This window comes from Sinocyclocheilus grahami, unplaced genomic scaffold, assembly GCF_001515645.1.
Source record: "Sinocyclocheilus grahami isolate Dianchi unplaced genomic scaffold, SAMN03320097.WGS_v1.1 scaffold917.1, whole genome shotgun sequence".
In the NCBI taxonomy this organism is placed as follows: Eukaryota; Metazoa; Chordata; class Actinopteri; order Cypriniformes; family Cyprinidae; genus Sinocyclocheilus; species Sinocyclocheilus grahami.
The window spans coordinates 218,567-240,664 of NW_015506096.1; the positions used below are offsets into that span (position 1 = coordinate 218,567).

The 22,098-nt window shown below is 36.1% G+C and overlaps 2 protein-coding genes across 6 annotated transcripts in view; one reads left to right on the plus strand and one right to left on the minus strand.

Annotated features, from left to right (window-relative positions):
• Positions 1-4,002, minus strand: part of LOC107564224 (uncharacterized) — a 6,950-nt gene extending 2,948 nt beyond the window's left edge. For 4 of the 5 annotated variants that reach the window (XM_016249236.1, XM_016249234.1, XM_016249238.1 and 1 more), the window contains exons 1-4: positions 3,868-4,002; positions 1,230-1,442; positions 775-893; positions 383-652 (exon numbers count right to left, since the gene is read on the minus strand). In XM_016249236.1, the coding sequence (XP_016104722.1) occupies positions 383-652; positions 775-893; positions 1,230-1,442; positions 3,868-3,936 (671 nt within the window). In that variant the 5' untranslated portion in view covers positions 3,937-4,002. The remainder of the gene's footprint in view (positions 1-382; positions 653-774; positions 894-1,229; positions 1,443-3,867) is intronic. The other variant, XM_016249239.1, reaches the window with a different exon arrangement.
• A 2,356-nt stretch (positions 4,003-6,358) lies between these two features.
• The window catches only part of LOC107564227 (serine/threonine-protein kinase mTOR), a 181,439-nt gene continuing 165,699 nt past the window's right edge, over positions 6,359-22,098 (plus strand). Inside the window, exons 1-13 of the mRNA XM_016249242.1 lie at positions 6,359-6,429; positions 7,371-7,525; positions 8,599-8,707; positions 8,899-9,131; positions 9,741-9,941; positions 10,033-10,167; positions 11,384-11,659; positions 12,438-12,546; positions 12,778-12,961; positions 14,726-14,854; positions 15,194-15,438; positions 18,757-18,972; positions 20,873-21,078. Of these exons, the coding sequence (XP_016104728.1) occupies positions 7,406-7,525; positions 8,599-8,707; positions 8,899-9,131; positions 9,741-9,941; positions 10,033-10,167; positions 11,384-11,659; positions 12,438-12,546; positions 12,778-12,961; positions 14,726-14,854; positions 15,194-15,438; positions 18,757-18,972; positions 20,873-21,078 (2,163 nt within the window). The 5' untranslated portion in view covers positions 6,359-6,429; positions 7,371-7,405. The remainder of the gene's footprint in view (positions 6,430-7,370; positions 7,526-8,598; positions 8,708-8,898; positions 9,132-9,740; positions 9,942-10,032; positions 10,168-11,383; positions 11,660-12,437; positions 12,547-12,777; positions 12,962-14,725; positions 14,855-15,193; positions 15,439-18,756; positions 18,973-20,872; positions 21,079-22,098) is intronic.

Below are 22,098 nucleotides of genomic sequence, written 5' to 3' on the forward strand. Positions count from 1 at the left end.
GAAAACCTTTGTCCATAAAATCAAATTCAAACTCAGCATCATGTGACCAAAATGTACAAATCCATAAATGGCATCACAGGGAGGATTATGACTGTGTCAAATCAGTAAATCTTTTAAAAATTTCATATATATTGTCTTCTTAAGGTTCAGTTTAAATTCAGTTTATCAAATGATAAAATCCTTTAGAAACATCACAATATTTAGGATTAAATATATCAAATGATTTTTTACGTGATCGTTCACCTCTTGACATTTTTTTTAAATCATTAAACAAAATTATGTGTAAAACTTTTTCCAATAATGTGTGAAATAAACATGAATGGAATTATTACAAAGATTTTTTACGAGTTTGAAACACGTGTTTTGAACTAGTTTGACTGACCTGTAGCAAAACTGAAGGTCTGGGCAGATGGATCGATCCGCAGTAGCGTAAATGTAGTTATCGCCTTCCTCTTCCTGCAGGCTGTATTTAATATTCTTGAGTGCAGATGAAGGAGAGTGACCACTTTTGTAGAGCTGTTGTAGCTTTTCAATGGTGTCATTCGACACATCTCTCCACCTCATGGCCTCAGCTGTGTTCAGTCTATGATTATGTTCATTCCTCAAGTTCACATGAAGGAAATAGCCCTCTTCAAGGTGTGGGTCTCCTGATCTGTGGAAGGATAGATGAAGTATTATGTTTTAATGCATTTAATGCAAAACATTTGGGTGTTCAAGATGAATTGAATTGTATTGTATTTATAGTACACTACCTTGGTCTTGTTTTGGTCTCACCTGGACTTTCTTTCATACATAAATCTCTTGAGAATCAGAAACATGGTGGCAGGGCAGTTGGTATTTTTGGTTGTCTTGGATGATGAACTGTATGTTTTGTGCTGGCATCTCAGATCCACCTGAATATACGCAAGCTCTCAAAATTTCAATACTGAACATTTATTCACTTTTTTTCCAAAACATCTTTGCTATTAATCATGCAACCATTATTAAATTTTCGTTAATCATCACTAAATTTCTCTTTATTACAATAACTATGGTCAAAGCTTTACATTAACCAAGAGTCTGCTTAGCCAAGGTGGCTTGATGATTCAACAAAGAAAGTAATTTTAGAGAATGTTATTACACTGATGAATTGCGCGCAATAAGAACAGGCAAGTCTATTATGAAAGGTATACAGACTCAATTTTGATATTATGTTGCCTTTAAAGTGTACATAAACAGGCTGGTCTTACTCTGTATTTGTTGTAGCGTCCAGAGTCAGGGTATGTCCTGGATTTCCTCCATGTTAAAGCTGAGGACTTCTGGAAGTCCTCCAACCACTTCTGGACCTGCTCCTCAGTAGTCATCTGCAATTTAAGAGCCGCTCTGAAGTTTTCAATATCCCCCGACATTTCCAGCAGTTCATGATGACAAAGTAGATGACTGTAGCCGGGTGGCAAGATTTTCTGCCATGAAAATGGTCAGTTAATAAAACACACACTCAATCTCACAAGAACCAAGTCACATCTCACCACAAATTCTAAAGATTTTATTGCTCTGTCACTTTCAATTTTATTTGTATTGTGACTGACATATTGATGCCAATTAAGCACATTTCATCCCTAAACAATTTACTGTAGTGCATCAAGATGCTTTTTTTGAAGGTTTTGTAATTCTCATTGTTCTTAAGATGATTTGCATTAAATTTGACTGTAATAATGTGTTTTTAAAATAATGCAGTACAATAAATTTGTGTTTAAATCAGCATAACTCAATGCAGTACAGCAAATGCTAAAATGATGTATTATACACTGTCTGGCCAAAAACAAACAAACAAACAAACAAAACAAAACAAAAAAAGTTGCCATTTGAATTTAAATAAATAAATACTGAAGAGTCTAGGATTGCATCATTATTGCAGTGATTAATATGTTTCTGGCATATTCTGGTTATATGTTTTGCAACAATTCTTTTAACCCTAACTGATGCAGTGTGAAGCTTCTCATTTCTTAAACCACCATGTTGGAATATGTACCCATATCCATATTCCAGAATGACAATGTCAAGATTCACTGGACCCAAATTGTGAAACAGTGATTTAGTGAGCATGAGGAATCATTTTCATGTATGAATTGGCCACACCGGAGACCTGAGCTTTATTTAAAGTCTTTGGGATGTGCTAGAGTCGACTTTAGTGGCTTTACTTTCCCATTGTCAATACAAGATCTTGGCCATAAATTAATGCAACTCTTGATAGAAATAATCACTGTGATGTAATATTGCATAACATTGTCGAAACAATGCCACAACAAAATAACACAATGTTATCAAAGCTAAAGGCAGTCCAATTAAATATTAGAGAGTGTGTTTTTTGGACAGGCAGTGTAAAGTCTACTCCAGCACATCCCAAAGACTTTCAATGGGGTTGAGGTCAGGACTCTATGGTGACCAATCTTTCACAATTTGAGCCTGATGAATCTTAACATTGTCATCCTGGAATATGGATATGGGTACATCTGACATTGTTGTTCGAAAAATAAAAATCTACAAACTGCATCAGTTAGGGTTAAATAATTGTGACCAGAAACATTTTAATCACTACAATAACGATTTAATCATAAAATCTATTTGTACCTAAAAGTATTGTACCTAACAGAGACTTTTTGCCAGGCAGTGTAGGCCTACTTTACAACTGAAAGATTAAGTCAATATTCACATTAATGACAATTTGAGGGAAAATATTCTTAATTGTCATGAAAATAATTTCACATTGAAAACAATGGTGTGTGTGTGTGTGTGTGTGTGTGTGTGTGTGTATATATATATATATATATATATATATATAGTATATATGTGTGTGTGTGCATGTTTATGTGGTTTATGAGGACACAAATTTGTATAATAACATGGGTATGACATAGGTATTACAACGAGAAGGTGATTTATGAGGACATTTTCAGTGTCCCCGTAATTCAAAAGGCTTATAAATAATTCAGAATGAGTTTTTTTGAAAATCTAAAAATGCAGAAAGTTTCCTGTGAGGGGTAGGTTTAGGGGTAGGGTTGGTGTAGGGCAATAGAATATACGGTCTGTACAGTATAAAAACCATTACGCCTATGGAGAGTCCCCATAAACCATAAAAACAAACCTGTGTGTGTGCGTGTTTGTGTATGTGTGTCTGTGTCTGTATATATATATATATATAAAACAAAATGTTTTAAATTCAGTTTGGACGGCAAATTCTTCCAGTGGTAATTGGGTGAAAATAAGAAGTTGATCCCACACTGAAATTGGTTTAATCTATATGTTGGCCAATATGTTTGACGTTCAATTTACATCAAATCAACGGCATGTCAAGTTTTTGACATCAGTTTGATTCGCATATTTGACCTGTTTTTTGACGTACATTTTGATGTCAATTTGATGTCTTTTCAACATAAATTGCCCACTGGGTAGCTTTAGTAACTTGTATTTTTGCAGCAAGAATTATAGCATAATATGTCTCATTTTCACTATGGCAGCAGTGGTGATTGGCTCTCCATGTGTTTAGACCTTTTCCGTTTATGTTTCATAACATATTTTATAGAAAAAACAGTTGCATTGAAGAGCCACATGGTTTTATCTAAAGGTATTAACTACGGTTTTTATAAATACAATGGTATAATAACTATGCTATAACTATGGTATAGATTCATACTGATCAGCAAGACTTTCTTTTGTTAAAACATGAATTTAATTGGCTATCGAGCTGTATAATGTTAACGCTAAAGGTAAATATTATAATAATGAATCGTGTCAGCTGTGCTAACGTTAGCCAACTAGCTCACACAACACAAACTCAGGCCTCGCTCTTTAAAACAGCAGCTGCTAATAATATGAATACCTACAAACCTCCACATGATCTGTGTCCTCTGCTGCTTTATCCTCTCTAACACAATGCTGACACTTTAATAGTGTCATTTGAGCAGCTGAACAAAACCGAAGAGCTAAACTTCGCAATCGGTTCTGTAAGGTAACCGTCCTACGCAAAACTCTCGCGAGATTTACATGGATTTATTTGGAAGACACCGCGCGAGTTTTCAAATTGATCAAGATTATTGGATTCAAGAACCATGGTAAAATGGCTTTACTTTGCAATAGCATTTGGTAACATTAAATTACAGACATACACATTTTCACACACACACAAATGTTTTATAAAATAATAACAATGAGAAGAAAAAGGCACAAATTACAGATTTTATTTATTAATTTATTGTGTATTTATTTGGTTGGTTGTTCTTGTCCAATTTATGTTTATGTCGTTTAGGGACAGATAACATTCTAATTTATTTTGTTGAGCTGTTGCTTCTGTCCAGTGTCTTATTTTTGTTTTTTAATACACTGGTCTGATTGGGGGTTTTATAACTAACTTAATTAGTTTTAGCTAGATTCTGATTCTCTCAGATTGTTGACAATCTTGTTGCTGATGTTTAAACTTTATACCAAGATATGTGTAGTTCTGAGTGTGTTAAAGGGAAATGTTTTCTAATGTGAAGTTATGATATTGGTCTTGCCATCTGTAAGTAATTGTTTATTTATTTATTTTCAGAATATCATTATTTTAGACTTTTTGCAGTTAACTGACAGAGCCAGGTTATAAACAGAAGGTATTTGACTTAAGTGTCTAATAGAGTAAGACTGGGTGCTTCAGAGTGTTCCAGAGCCCTTGCTTGTTCATTGATTTATATATTATTGAATAGGGTGTAGCCCTGCCTTACTCCAGGACTCTGAGGGAGGAAATCTTTGTATTAAAAAAAATTGTTGTGCATATTGATTTGATAACGTTCTATAGTTTTCCTCTGACATTGCACTGAATCAACTTAAGTAAATATCCTTCATGCCAAACTAAATCATAACTTTTTTAAATCAACAAAGCATGAGAAGATTCTGGTTAATTTGCTTGTCATTTAGTGCATGCACAGTGTATGGTCTGGTGTGAAATATTTTGGTTGGAAGCCAATGGATGTTGCAGAAAAGATTACCTATGGTTTAAATACATAAACCATGGCAGTTGTTGGGGTTGAATTTGTCTCCGCTTTTATAAATAGGGGTAATAGTTCCAGTAATGAGGCCATGGCTCCAGATTGTGGGAAATACACCTGCACTGAGGATGATTTTTTTTTTTAAATGTTAGGATGGTCAATTTAAAATTGTAGTCTGTGTATTTAATAATTTTGTTTAGGATGGTGTCAATACAACAAGCTTTTGGAGATTTTAGGGTTTATATTTTGTTTGATAGTTTAATAGGAGAGTCCAAAGGGTTCTGATCTTTGACAATTGACTTTAAAAGACATAGTTTGTTGTGTAGTGCTTTGTATAAGGTTGATCTCTATTCTGGATAGTTAGTTCTTCATTATGAGGTTTATTTAGTAATTTTTAATGTTCCCAAAAGTGATTTGATTTCAAAGATTGGTCCGTCCTAACCAGCACTGAGAAAAGTAACAAGTAACGTTACCACGTGAATATGCCGTCTGGACGTGGATGTTGCAGAAAAGATTACCTATGGTTTAAATACATAAACCATGGCAGTTGTTGGGGTTGAATTTGTCTCCGCTTTTATAAATAGGGGTAATAGTTCCAGTAATGAGGCCATGGCTCCAGATTGTGGGAAATACACCTGCACTGAGGATGATTTTTTTTTTAAATGTTAGGATGGTCAATTTAAAATTGTAGTCTGTGTATTTAATAATTTTGTTTAGGATGGTGTCAATACAACAAGCTTTTGGAGATTTTAGGGTTTATATTTTGTTTGATAGTTTAATAGGAGAGTCCAAAGGGTTCTGATCTTTGACAATTGACTTTAAAAGACATAGTTTGTTGTGTAGTGCTTTGTATAAGGTTGATCTCTATTCTGGATAGTTAGTTCTTCATTATGAGGTTTATTTAGTAATTTTTAATGTTCCCAAAAGTGATTTGATTTCAAAGATTGGTCCGTCCTAACCAGCACTGAGAAAAGTAACAAGTAACGTTACCACGTGAATATGCCGTCTGGACTATAATTTTACACCTGAATAATGACAATTAAAATAAACCTCTCTAGGTAAAATATTTATTATAGGATATTATTTAGACACCTCCCATTAAACTTTCGGGCCGGTAAGCCACTCTTCTTTATATTTTATGAGTCAAACACTAAGCGTACTGGTTTATAATCTTACCGTATTTCTATGGCATTACCAGTGTTATACGACATTTTTAGTGCGTAGTGCTTGTACGTGAATTGGAATTCACCCCATGTTTCTTTCCTGCTTGAGACGCTTCCGTCTGAGCGGATGATTGGTTAAACTCTACAGTCGAGCGTTTCAAAGTGATTGTCTATTGGCGGATGGGACGTCACTCAAAGGTTGTGCCCGCCCTCTGTGTCTGCAGTTTCACGAGTGCATAGCATCTAGTGGAAAACCCTCAACTCAAGTAAATACTGATTTTGTAAATACTGCATTTCTAAATACATGTAATCCATTAAAATGTTCTGTTTGATATTACGTAAGCAGTTGATAAGCACTTGCTAAAGTAACCCGACTGTAGCTGTAGGTAGCATCTATGGCTAACTAACGTTAATCTATCTATCGATTCATCCGCTATATGTGCTGTTATTGTGTTTTTCTATTATTCTCACGAATAACTCTGATCTACATGCTTTTCTCTTATTTTTATCAGAGGTAGGAACTGCTGAGCATTCATTAAAAATGATAAAAAATGCCTGTATTCAGTCGGGGTTAAGATCCGAGCTGTAAGCTGTAAAATGATTGTAGGTTAAATCCTAGATCAAGACACTTTTGAGGCACTGAATCACTAATAATTGCAAGCTGCTTCATTTGTCTGTTTATCCATTTAATGGGTATGGTGCGGTGTAGTAGATCTGAGCTGAAAACTTTAACTGTTCCCATTAGCATATATAATGCTGTTATACATTGTAACTAACTGAATGACCTTTGTTACAGTGTGAACACTTTATTCATTTTGTCCAATAATGACAGTGTGTAATTCTTCTTGTTTTATTGGAGTGCCTTTTAAGGAAACAGTGTCGTTTTAAATAGGTGGAGGTGGGTCTTTAGATGCTTCTGTATATTCTGGCATCAGCACATTTAGAGTATGTAAAATTACATTATCACCATTAAGTAAAGTACAGAATAACAGAAAACTCCCACTTCACTATTTTTTGACGGTATGTCGTCATAATACTTTTCATGGCATTATGGAATTGCCTGATAAAATATGCATATTTTTCATAAAGGGATACTGAATGTAAAATTGTTTCTTAATTTCTAAAGTATAGTAAAAGAGGTTTATTGGCATCTGGAAATCGAGATCATCATTTAATCTGATCATCTTACAGAGTGTTTGAATTGCAGGCAAATCTACAGGCAGCTGCGTCCCAGCCGCCAGCATGTCTGGCACTGCTACAGTCCTGCAGCAGTTTGTGAGTGGCCTTAAGAGTCGAAATGAAGACACACGTGCCAAAGCTGCCAAAGACCTCCAGCATTATGTCACCACAGAACTAAGAGAGGTAAACTGTACTACTTTTATCCTTGATCCAAATATTTACATCGTTAAGCTTCATCAGGAGAGTCAAAAGCATAGCTTTGACAAGTAATTTCTATATATCTTTTGCCTAAATGTAATGTCTTATTACCACACCTGTGACTGACAATTAACTGAAGTTATTTTGTCCTGCAATGTGTTTAAACAAACAAGAAAGGAAACATGTTTACAGTATATACACTAGAAGAATGGAAGCATAACAGCATGTGCATGACCACACACCTAGATAGACACCAGTGAAATTCCACAATTTCTATTTCAGTACCACAGCAAAACCTAACCAATATAAAGTTAAAACCTTATTAATGACAAAAAAAATCAGTATTAAATAAAATATTTTACAAGAAATAGCACAAATAAATATAGTAAGAACAAACAAAGATACAGTACAAATTAAATAAATGGTGCTTTGTAGTTAGGTCCAACAGTAGTATTCAGGAAAGAAATACTACAGAAATTAATCAATAATTTATCTATTATCAAATGTAAAATAAAACTGCACAGTCTTCACTGTATATATTAAATATAGATTAATTGCACATTAAACCTACAAAATGTATTCACTCTTTGTTAGTTTGAATATTAATATTAATGACAGATAACATCAGGTATATTAGGCAACCTAATGCACAGATCCAGTATTGACACAGATGGTTTCAGTGATCTGATCGCAAAGTGTTTTAGATCCCGTTTCCACCTGTATTTAGTGCTGACCACTTGTGATTCAATCATCAAAAACATCTTAATTACAGGGAGTTGCAAAATATCTATTTGCAAGTCCGCAATCAGTCCAGCTTTACACTGCCTGTAGTAGCACCTATGTGACATCGGTCTTTGAATTATCTACATTTGTGGGCTTTACCTAGTAAATAATAAATAACATGTGCGGTAATTTGTGATTGATTACATGAGTGCATCATTTACAGTGTTTAACTGAAATTTTGTAATCACTTGACAGACATACATTAAAGTATACATAAATATAAAGTACTAGGAAGAGTCATGTTTAGTGAGCAGTGTTTTTGCTTCTGACTCAAGCTGAGCCAAGATGAAGCCACCACCTTCTACGACGAGCTGAACCACCACATATTCGAGTTGGTTTCCAGCTCAGATGTGAATGAGAAAAAAGGTGGTATCCTGGCCATAGGTGAGTATTAACCCAATGACAATTGCTGTCTACTATATATTGTTATTTTTAATCAACATGTAAACTAATGTGGCCTTATGTTTCTATTTTGCCAGATATACCTATAATTTTCCATTGAAAGTGACTTGTCACCATTGTATTGCTTTGTTGGATGCATTTTTTTAATCATTTTTTAATGGCTGTTTCTCCAGTGAGTTTGATTGGTGTGGAAGGGGGAAATGCCACCCGTATCAGCCGTTTTGCCAACTACCTGCGCAACCTGCTTCCCTCCAGCGACTCAGTGGTTATGGAGATGGCCTCTAAGGCCATGGGTCACCTGTCCATGGCGGGAGACACCTTCACTGCGGAGTATGTGGAGTTTGAGGTGAAGAGAGCTCTAGAATGGCTGGGAGCAGACAGGAATGAGGGCAGACGGCATGCAGCGGTGCGTAGAAACACTTCACTGAATATTATCTTGTCATGATGAATTACATGGTAACTGTTTGAAGCCTTTAAGTTAAAGTAGCATTTTCCCTTGGTGTAGGTTTCTTCTAAATTAATGCTATAGTTTACCCAAAAATGAAAATGTTGTCATCAGTTACTCACCCTCATGTTGTTCCAAGCCTGGATGATTTTCTTTATTCTGTTGAACACAAAATAAGTTATTTTGAAGAATGTTGGTACCTAAAGAGTGGCTGGTAGCCATTGAATTCCATAGTATTTTTCCCTACTATGGAAGTCAATGGCTAAAAGCAACTGTTTGGTTACCTGCATTCTTTAAAATATCTTCTTTTATGTTCAACAGAAGAAAGAAAATGGTACAGATTTGGAGCAACTTGAGGATGAGTAAATCATGACAGAATTTCCATTTTTGGGTTAACTATCCCTTTAATGCCACTTATATGTTGTGATATAAACTTTATATCAGATTCTCTTACACTTGACTGTATGTTATAGGTGGATTTTAGCTTCCTTAACAGTACTTCATTCTGTGTCTCTTTACTCTCTTCTGTCTAATGTGAACTGAACCCACTTGCTACTGTTTTTGTTTCAGGTGCTGGTTTTGCGAGAGCTCGCTGTTAGCGCACCCACATTCTTCTTCCAGCAGGTGCAGCCGTTCTTTGATAACATTTTCTATGCTGTGTGGGACTGCAAACAGGCGATCCGTGAGGGAGCAGTATCTGCACTCAGAGCCTGTCTGATCCTCACCACACAGAGAGAGACCAAAGAGATGCAGAAGCCACAGTGGTACAAGGTCAGAATTAAAACACCTTTGAATGTCTTTAAATGTGTGTGTGTGTTATGGGTATGGCCACACATTCCATATATTTTGTTGTCATAAACAGCAAACGTTTGAGGAAGCCGAAAAGGGTTTTGATGAGACTCTGGCTAAAGAGAAAGGCATGAATAAGGATGACCGTGTCCATGGAGCTCTACTGATTCTCAATGAACTGGTGCGAATAAGCAGTATGGAGGGAGAGGTAAGATATCGCTCATGCTACAGGTAGCATAACACATGATTTGTGAGTTTTTGCTGCTGCTTTGTTCGTTCTTTCATTGTTTTGCTCTTTTGTTATTTGCTTTTTTTGCTTGTTATTTGTGTTATTTATCATTCGTTTGATCTTTTATTTCCTAGGCTGTTTATCTGTTGCTTTTGATTTGTTTTCATTTTTTGTTTGTCCTTTCAATTGTTTGTTTGCATTGTTTACTTTTGTTTCTTTCGTTTTGTTTGATTTTTCAATCAAATTTGACATAACTCATTGCTTCAATGCTTTTATTCAATATAGGGCTGTTGCGGTGAATAATTTATATTATTCAATAATATATTAAATATTTATCTATCTATCTACATAATTAAGTTAATTATATTATTATAGGTATAATATTATGTTCTGATTCTGACTGGACAAGAGGCTTTCAGTGTTGTTGAGATTTCAGCAGTGCAGGGAGTTCTCTGTATTCATTTTACACAGTCTGTCAGTCAGTGCAGTTACATTATTATGCCAGGAGGTGGCGGCAAGGGACTGTCTTTACGAGTGAGTCAACTGAAACGTTTAAATACGCTGATTCATTCATAATTGAAATAAATTTAACTTTGAGCGCCACTTTACAAGGCTCAATCGACGAGCAGCGCCTTACCTGGGTAATGCTGAAGCTGATGTTTCACTTCATAGAGAACAATGCCATTGGTTCAATGCATTGAACAGCTCTGACGCAGTCATGGGAAATCCCCTTAAACGCTGAAAAGATGCTATGACAAAGATATCGCTTTTATCTTCTGATAACTGATGGCAAACTGATTTTTCCCCACAAATATATGACTTTACCTGAAGAAGTATAGACGCAGGTAATTGTGCATGCTCAGACAATCTCTCTCTCTCTCTCTCTCTCTCTCTCTCTCCCTCTCCCTGTCTGTTGCACATCTACAGAACCTATGTACAAATCACAATGGTACACCGTCTTAATGACATAAAAAAAAAAAGCAAGTTAAAAAATATTACTCTCTTCACTTTTGTTATGATATAAACTTACTGAACGTCCAGTACACGTGCATTAAGGGTAAAACAAGAAGGGCATAGCCTCATAAAAAAAAAACATGAGCATCACAGTTGCTTGTTATACTCTGCGGTTGGCTTGCCAATATTGTGACAGCCCTAATTCATTATTTGTTTCATTTGTTATCTTTCATTCCTGCAGCGTATGAGAGAGGAGATGGAGGAGATTACACAGCAGCAGATGGTTCATGATAAGTACTGCAAGGAGCTGATGGGTTTCAGCACTAAACCTCGCCACATCACGCCCTTCACCAGCTTTCAGTCAGTGCAGCCGCAGCAGTCCAATGCTCTGCTGGGGCTGCTGGGATATAGCACACCACAGGGCTTCCTAAGTTTTGGAGCTGTACCTGTTCCCTCCAAAAGCACGCTGGTGGAGAGCCGGTACTGCAGAGAACTGATGGAGGAGCGTTTTGACCAGGTGATCAGTGATTGCATTTACTACTGAAGAGGAAAGAACTGTCTGCATCTGGTCTGAAAAAAAATAAGCAGTCCCAGTAGTAAAGTTTAGGAAGAAATTGTAGCATGTTTTAAAAAAGATATATTATTATTGTTATAATTTTTTTTTAAGTCAATCAATTTAGGGTACATTTCATGTCCATTTATGATAATTCTTCTCTTTTTCTAATAATTCACTTCAGAAAAATTATATTTTATCCATTAAGTGAAAGCATAAGTATAATCTGACAGTTGTTTTCAAATATACAGTACAGTCATATTTGAGGTTAACCTAAATAAGAGTCGAGGTGGAGTTTTGCATAACATCTCTTAAAATTGCCAACATTGCAATTAATTATTAAGGCTTATTTATGATAAAAAAGTTCTATCTTTAGTGAAGGTGCTGAGAAGATCACATGGATCTCTATAATCGTCTTTCTGATTTTCTAAATCTAAAATTTCCAAACCCTTCTATACAATACAAGCCGAATTCTAAGTTAACTGGACAATCATGTCACAAATTTGGCATGTATTTAAGAAATCTCCTGATAAAAAGGTTTAATTTTTTTGATTCCTCAAATTTTAGCCAATGTATTATTCAGGAGTGAACCATATTGTATAAATAACGTCTCTGTGGTGTATAAGATTGTAGTGTTAGTTATAACTTTAGAAATTTCTTAAAACTGTGCAACTGTGATCAGGGAAGTTGACATTTCCCACAGCATCGAAGAATCTAATGTATTTTGTTGCTGTTGCATCAGGTGTGCCGTTGGGTGCTGAAATACAGGACCAGTAAGAATCCTCTCATTCAGATGACTATCCTAAACCTTCTGCCCCGACTTGCTGCCTTCCAGCCTCACACTTTCACTGGTACACTTGCTTGTGATTACATCCCAGCCTTACTTCCAAAGCTGGATTTTGACTATTTTAGTAATTATATTTGTTTCTAATTCAGTGACATTCAGATATTTTAATTCGATATCAAAGTTGTCAAATACGTTGTGGGCTCACTGTGCATATTAGGATATTTATTTTTTGTTTGGCTTCACTTTTTGCTATATTTGATCGACTATATATTAAAGATTTTTCTTCTGCCCTCAGATCAGTATTTACAGGACACTATGGGGCACCTGCTGGGCTGCCTGAAGAAAGAGAAGGAGAGAACGGCAGCATTTCAAGCATTGGGGTTGCTGGTGGTTGCTGTGAGGGCCGAAATTCAGCCCTACCTCAGCAAGATCCTGGAGATCATCAAAGCTGCACTGCCACCTAAAGACTTTGCACACAAGTAAGAACCTGAAACCATTCAAATCTAAACTTTTGTTAGCGCACAGCTCAAATACATACACTGTTTAGAGGCCTGCAAAAACTTAAGCAGTAAGCCACAAGAGGGCATGCTTTACAGTGTTTTATTTTTTACCACGGTTAAGCAGACAACCCACACAGCTTTATGTGATTTATTAATTGTTCAAAAACTACAGCAACAATATGAATGATGTTAAGTAAATTATTATAATTTTTAAAATAATAACAATTATGGATCCCATAAAAATTGGTCGAACAGTTTACTTTCTTGTGTTGATGTATTTTCACTTGATTGCTTATATTATTGACAGTAGTAATGAAGCCACTTTCATAATGATTAAACAACTGTTGGTACATGATCAAGACGTTCCAACACTCTGATTTATTATTTGCTGTTTATTTGCTAGTTGCTTTCATTGCTTGTTATACTGTAGTAGGCTGAAGGCTGTATTTATAATTTAGAGGGTGGGGGAAGTTCTCATTCTAGAAAGTATTTAGTATTTTCCTGGAAAAGAAAGACTGTAAATTTTAACATATAAAATGAAATAAAAGTTATATTGTCAAATTGTAGTCAAGTCAAGTTACCTTTATTTATATAGTGCTTTATACAATACAGATTGTGTCAAAGCAGCTTTACAGGGTTAAACAGGAAAACAGTGTTTTAATAATGCAAACCAAATTCAATTCTGCTGTAAAGCAGCTCTAAAAAGAGGACGATAGTAAACAGTCAGTTCATCGTTGATTCAGTGATGCCATCATCCAGCTCAGTCCAGTTCTCAACTTTTAGGAATATTATAATTTGTTTGCCTGTCTGCTGTTTGTCAGTGCCAAGCAACATGATCAAAGATCTAGGCCTGTCACGATAACAACTTTTTGTTGTGCGATATATTGCCCCAGAAATAATAATAAGCGATAATAATATCGATAAGCGATATTATTGTAATTTTAAAGACCATTTTATGCCACTGAATATATAATCATAATGTAACAGCATAATAATGCAAGAAGGCCTACACACTTCCAAATGACAACAAACTTTTAATTTTTAAGAATATTTAGATCATGGAAATTAAGTATCAAAATATTAGATACCATAAAAACTTGAATAAATAGTAAATTAACATTTTCGAACAAAAAGTGCAAAGTAACAAGTAGAAAAAAAGAAAAATGCACAAAGAACTTGTATGGAGATTTTTCCATCTACAGATTTTTCCCGTGCCTTCTTTTCTCTGTAAATTAAGGGTGCACACTATTGCTGAAACACACAATCACAAACACGCAGTCAGATGTCCGTATGCACAAAGGCACAGATCCCTAAACAAGACCATATCTGCTGATTAAACTTTGTAGAAACATTTTTTAAATTTGAACTAGCACCAACTACACCACATTATGTACGAGAAGCTGCAAAAGACACTGGCACAAGCGGATTGTAAAAAACACGGTGACATAAATTTTTAAGTAAATATAATGGGCGATATATTGCGTCACCAAAAATTATTGAGGTCATGTACATATATTGCGCGATAAGTCGATATATTTATTATTGCGACAGGCCTACAAAGATCAATATCAAATTTAGCTTATATGTGTCATGACTTTAAACGTGGCTTATCCAGTCAGATTTTAAAACTATCCAAGTGTACTAATGTTGCTCCTGATTCACTAAACATGAAATCTAAAGAATGATATGTATTTGATTTTCTCCTCCTTTTTGCCCTCTTTCCCATGCTTTGTAATCTTTTAGGAGGCAGAAGACCATGCAGGTGGATGCTACTGTATTCACTTGTATCAGTATGCTGTCCAGAGCTATGGGGCCTAGCATACAACAGGATGTCAAAGAACTTCTCGAGCCCATGTTAGCTGTTGGTCTCAGGTACAGTACAAGTCAAACTGCTTGGGGCTAGTGCTTTATTCTCAGTTTCTCCTTTACAAGGCAATAGTTTTTTTTTTTAAATGCAAACTCATTGATAGAAACATATTCACTACTACAATGTTACAGATATGCCTAAGACAATTAATAGACATGAAGCATAATAAAAACAGATATGTAGGCACAATATATATTTGTCTTCAAAACTAGTTTGAAACATTTAAGCATAAGCCTTTAGAACAAAAAGTTTTTAACATCATGAATGCTGTCGATTGTACACAAATCTTTTATTAGCATTGTACATGCCAGAAGAGTCTAATTGCCTGCCTCTCTTCTTCCCAGTCCTGCTCTGACCGCAGTGCTGTACGACCTGAGCAGGCAGATCCCACTGCTTAAGAAGGACATTCAGGATGGGCTGCTAAAAATGCTTTCTCTTGTGCTCATGCACAAGCCTCTGCGTCACCCCGGTATGCCCAAGGGCCTGGCGTACCAGCTGGCGTCACCCAGCCTGACCAATATCCCTGAGGCTAGTGACGTGGGCAGCATCACCCTGGCACTGCGCACTCTAGGCAGCTTTGAATTTGAAGGTACAAGACACTTTAGAGCAGGGGTGTCAAACTCAATTCCTGGAGGGCCGGAGCCCTGCAGAGTTTTGTTCTAACACAGAAACCATGTAGTCTTAAAATAAGCCTGAATGACTTGATTGGTTGGATCAGGTGTGTTTAATTTAGGGTTGAATCTAAACTCTGCAGGGCTCTGGCCCTCCAGGATTTGAGTTTGACACCCCTGCTTTAGATGATGATGGTTGAAATTAAATTTTACTGTCAACTTAATTATGAATTAATTTGACCAGTTTTTGAAAAATTTGTTTGCAAAGTGCTATTATTAATTAACTACTTTCATTAATAGTTTCTTAAATGGCTGCTGTTGGTCAAGGGCAGGGGTGTCCAGTCCTGTTTTTGCTGGGCCAATGTCCTGCATAATTTTGTTCCAACCCGGTCCTGAACACACCAGCCTGGAAGTTTCTAGTAATCTTGACTATCACGTATTCTATTAATGTCACGTAATTCTATTAATCTACGAGTATCACCTGTATTCATAGTGACAGTGACTAAAATATATGGTTGTGACGTCCATAACATCTGCATTGAAACCCCACACTTGCAGCAGAGAGTGACTCACTTTGTATATGTGAAAGACAATTAGACAATTGCAGTTCCTTTCGTACAGCAGCGGTTTGCCGGAAATGTGGTTGTGAGTCCTGAAAATTCACTGGTTACAAATGTGATTATCACTCTCTTAAATAATCAAACTGTGTGTTAACCAAACATAAAACACAAACCAAACATATTCTGCCACAGTTTCATAATGGGCTATTCTGTGAATTGTCTGGTTATGTCAAGGAAGCCCTGTATAATTATTGTTGTGTCCACCAGACACTGATCTAGATTAACTAGTCAACCTCACCAATTGAATATCTAGTTTGTAGACGACTAGTTGACCTTCCTGACCTGTCCCTACTACTAATAGTAATGATGCCTCAAATATATGTTGCTTGATGAGGAGATTAAACCAGTGAAAAATCCCAAAGAATTGCACAAGAAGAGCATTTATAGACTTGAGGGTGGGCTCTTTTGATTTGAGCAAGTGAACGACCACCCAGATTTAGTGCTGGGCAGTATTGCTAATAAATTGTATCTCAATACTTTTCCCAAATTTTGACAATATCTAATATATTGCTCAGTGTTTTTGCATTAGCTCTCAAAAAATTTAAATAGTGATATGATAAATCTGGATAGAATAGCTATTTCTATAAAGTACATACAAACAGTTCAACACAGAAAATACTACAAAAATATTGATCTAGAAATAGTGACCACTTACTGCTTTTTACTAAATGAACACAAAATGATATTTACTTAACATATCAGTTTGAAATCATATTAACTATTGGTACCAATAAAAAAAATATATGAAAAATAAAACTTTTATCCAATTTGTGCACATAGAGAACAAAGAGCGAACAAAGAGCACTCCCTTTATAATCACTGAAGCTGCCAATCACTGAAGCTGCCAGTCACTTCAGCGCGAGCTTACTGACAAAGCGCTACATTTTTTTACATTTTTTCTATCATGTTTACACTTTTTTGGCTATAATGAAAGGATTCACGTACGTATGTACGTTTAGTGTATTCTGACTAACCTAAATGCATCTGATCGGCCATTGCATCCTCATGCTTAACACACATGTTAGCGATCGGTTATCATGCTCGACGCTGTAAAGGCAAGTTGTAAATAAAAGCCTTTGATGCTCGTCATAGAGCGCTCACACGAATACCCACAGGATCGTTTGACAGCTGTTATTTATATACAAGAGATGAAAAGGGGAGTGAAATTGGCTTGCTGTCTTTTTAAGCTAAACTTAACATTATCATGCTATTCCCTAAGTTATTGCAGTAATATTGCTAATATTTAATGCATCACGCAGCTCTACCCAGAACACCTTACAGGGCTCCAGACAAAAAAAATAAAATCATTGGCTCCTATAAGAAACAAAAACAGGCGCCAAATTATTTTTTTTAAGTGCCACAGAATAATCGTGTTTTATTTTATTTATTTTATTTTTTTTAACACTTCAACATTTCAGTCATACTGTCATATGTTTATGTCTCCCCTCCTTTTACAGCATCAGCATTTTAATGCTTCTTGTATATGTCCTGGGAACTCGGGTTCACTTAAAGTGGGAACAAAATGTATTTTCCAACTGGAGAGCTATATTTAGTCACAAAGAATTGTTTATTACACAGAATCTGTGCCAATATCATGGACCATAACTATGTCAGCATCACTTGGCCATTGAGTGGGCTCCTCCTCAATGCATCCTATAAATGCTGTCATATGTCCTGCACACATCCACTCTTCCAATCTTCATTAGTAGGTTAACATGCTATTTATAGGTGTTAAAATTAACCTTTAGCTCCTTGCATTCTTTCTTATAATGTAGACAACAGGTTAAGTAAAGATATTAATATGCAATATAGTGCATGTATTTAGCAATAAGCTCCTCTAGTTATTTTTTCTAGCTGACTGATGAGCTTATGGACACAGAATGGTTATTCTGAGGTAAATGTATTGTTACGTGGCATTGTTTGCAAGCTTTACACAGTTTGAAACACTGAATAAGCGATTACGTGAAACATTTCAGTAAGTTGTATTATAGGCTATCTTATGTCCATTCATGTTTATTTCGTACTATAGTAGTAAAGAGAAAGATATGATGGGTTCACATGCTGCTTGAACTGAGGCACTAAAGCGATCACTCATGCCACATTAAAGAGTGCCAAAACGGCATTTATTGTTTGAATTTTGTTATGAATTTGGCAGAATTTTAAAGCTGGTACTTTGTTTTTTAAAAGGTAATAGAACAAGCTTACTGTGATTATTGGACGGCAAGTACGCTACAAATAATATGAAGTTCACACGTTAACAGAACACAGCATATAGGCTAAAGATCTGGATAACAACAAGCCATATTCATATCGGTTATAAACGAGAATTGTTAACGATATTGTTAATGTCCACACAGCTGACAGCTTTAACTGTTGTAGTCTGTTCAAGTTGTGCACAAAATAGACACTGCTTTTCTGCTCTTTTACTTTGTAGGTCACTGTCAATTTCGATCTCAGTTGCTGCCACAACTAACTTGTTTTTCCACTAAAACTATGATGCGCATTGTCATAGTTTATTATGTCAACACAACAAAAGATGTGATTGCAAAACAATCAGGAAAAAAAGGCATTAGATGCACATTTTTTAAACATATCATGTTAATTTATATAGTCGCCAGTGACAAAAATATCACTGGCAAATTAATATTTTTTCATTACTGTTTGGTTCATTTTTAGGTCATTCGTTGACTCAGTTTGTGCGCCACTGTGCTGACCACTTCCTGAACAGTGAGCACAAGGAGATCCGCATGGAGGCAGCGCGCACCTGCTCGCGTCTGCTCACCCCCTCCATCCACCTGATCAGCGGCCACGGTCACGTGGTCAGTCAGACCGCTGTGCAGGTGGTGGCTGACGTTCTCAGCAAGTTACTGGTGGTTGGCATCACTGACCCAGGTGAGAGAGACCGCTGCTTAAATCCATGGTAGTTTATAGATTATGTATACATTTCTGTAAGTTTATGCTCGTACGATTGGTCCATAAATTTATTAAATTAAATGAAGGGTTGCAAATATGTCTATACCCCTGAATAAATTCAACAAACATTGAGAACCGTTTTACATAAATTAGTTGTAGGTCTAATTTAACTAGTTGTACTAGTTTTTACTGCTCAGTAACTTGCAAAATAGTCATAAAAACCATCATGAAAAAGAATAGTGATAAGATTGTGGATCATAATTCAATATCACCCACCCCTACTTCTTTGTAATGATTGTACAAGTTCACGACAAATTGCCACATCTATATGTGACCCTGGAGCACAAAACCAGTCTTAAGTCGCTGGGGTATATTTCTAACAATAGCCAAAAATACATTGTATGGGTCAAAATGATAGATTTTTCTTTTATGCCAAAAATCATTAGGATATTAAGTAAAGATCATGTTCCATGAAGATATTTTGTAAATTTCCTACTGTAAATATATTAAAACTTAATTTTTGATTAGTAATATGCATTGCTAAGAACTTCATTTGGACAACTTTAAAGGTGATTTTCTCAATATTTTGATTTTTTTGCACCCTCAGATTCCAGATTTTCAAATAGTTGTATCTCGGACAAATCTCAGTTTTGAAAAATTGACATTTATGACTGTTTTTTTTGTTCCAGGGTCACATATTGAGTGATGTTTGATGCGTCTTACTGTATGAGATGAAGTTCTCATATCTTTTGCCAGCTCTTAGACACTTGCATGGGATTTTCTTGCTCTTCTCTAAGAAAACATCACTCTTCACAAAATGAGGGGTTGATTACATTTACATTTAGTCATTTAGCAGACGCTTTTATCCAAAGCGACTTACAAATGAGGACAATAAAAGCAGTTAAAACTAACAAAAGAGCAACAATATATAAGTGCAAATGACAAATCTCGGTTAGCCTAACGCAGGGTTATTATTTCATATTGATTGTTTCAGGGAGCTTGTTAACTTACAAGTCCATTCTTTTTAACTTACATTTGCTGCTATTTTCACGCCTAAGTCTCCTGACAATTCTCTCCAAAGTGGTTTTTATTGTTGTTAGAATTAAGTCTGAGAATTTTTCAGATGGTCATGTAATGCTTTAATTGTCAAGAAATTACTCCTGTTCAAATTTTCCTGCTTCAACATACTCACCTGTTAATGTTATTATTTCATATTGATTGTTTCAGGGAGCTTGTTAATTTACAAGTCCATTCTTTTTAACTTACATTTGCTGCTATTTTCACGCCTAAGTCTCCTGACAATTCTCTCCAAAGTGGTTTTTATTGTTGTTAGAATTAAGTCTGAGAATTTTTCAGATGGTCATGTAATGCTTTAATTGTCAAGAAATTACTCCTGTTCAAATTTTCCTGCTTCAACATACTCACCTGTTAATCAAAAAATTGCCTTTAACTTGCACCAGAAATGTTTTATTTAGTGCTATTTTATTAAATTCTGGAGGGTGTATTAGTTTTTGCAACATAACATTTTATCACTTTGAAAAGAAACTGATTAATATTGACATGCTTTGTTGGCAATTGATCTGGAACATTATGGCCTGGTTTCACAGACAGGACTTAGACTAAGCCAGGATTAGGCCATAGATCAATTAGGACATTTAAGTAATATTTTATAAATGTGCCTTAGAAAAAAACATTACTGGAGTGCATCTTGAGACAAAACTTGAAACACTGATATATTTTAAGATCCATCAGTGCAAGTTTCTTTCAGTTGAAACAACTCAGATTTACATTTTAGTCTGGGACTAGGCTTAAGCCTTGTCTGTGAACCTGGGGGTAAATCTTTGGTGCACTAATTTATGTATATGTGACTTCCTGTCAGACCCTGATATTCGATACTGTGTGCTGGCCTCCCTGGACGAGCGCTTTGATGCCCACCTGGCACAAGCAGAGAACCTCCAAGCCCTGTTTGTGGCGCTTAATGATGAAGTGTTTGAGATCCGCGAACTGGCCATCTGCACTATCGGCCGTCTCAGCAGTATGAACCCTGCATTTGTTATGCCCTTTCTGCGCAAGATGCTCATTCAGGTATTTGCATGTTTTACAGCACGTGGCTATATTTGAAATAGAATCCTACCACACTACTCATACTTATATATTTGAAATATCAGGGGTTCAGACCAAGCGGCAACCTTCCGGTCTCTCTCGTGAAGCCAACACGGAAGTGACTAAAACTGTAATTCGTCAACTGGCCACTAGAGGCTGGCTTCAAAAGGGAGTCAGTCCCATAGACCTGCCATGTTAAAATGCCCAACTTTACAGCAGAAAAAAATTTGTTTACAGCCTGGTGCAAACAATTATTTTGGTCTATATAGCTATCGAGCTTTTGCCCTTCATGACTGTGAGGGGGTGAATTTTTACTCATCCGTTTAAATTATATTAAGCCTTAAAGTTCTGCAAAATTAAGGCCGTGGCCACTTGAATGACAGGTGGATTGCCGCTGCTGTCACCGGCGTCGAGCTAGGTGGGGGTGGTTTCAGCAACCAGCTCCCGCCTCTTTGCCCATTTTCCATGATCATTTTCGGTGACGTGCTGCCAAGATGGCGACAGCTGGCTCCGCCTACTTTGAGCTTCAAAACTGCTCTTCAGAAACCTACGGGTGACGTTACAGACACTACGTCCATGTTTTTATACAGTCTATGGTAGGGATGCTCCGATCAGGATTTTTGAGGCCGATCGCCGATCACAGAAAGCAGTATCTGCCGATACCGATCACCGATACCGAACTTTTTAAAGCCTTCTTTTTATCATTTATAACTATTTATAGTGATACTCCAATCAGGATTTTTAGACAAATATTCAGGGCCTGAATTTCATTTTTGAAAATGGGGGGAATTCTCCCCTTAGGTGACTCTTGTGAGAGGGGAAGCAGCTTTTACACAGCAGTTCGCTACTGATCCGTGGCTGTTTACCACAAACACAACATTTATCCATTATTTTGATTTCAAATCCAAACATTGTCACTGAAAATGCTTTTTCTGCATTGCAATTCTTTTTATTTTTTTTTTTTTTTTTTTCAATACAATCTTTCACAGACATGTTTAAACA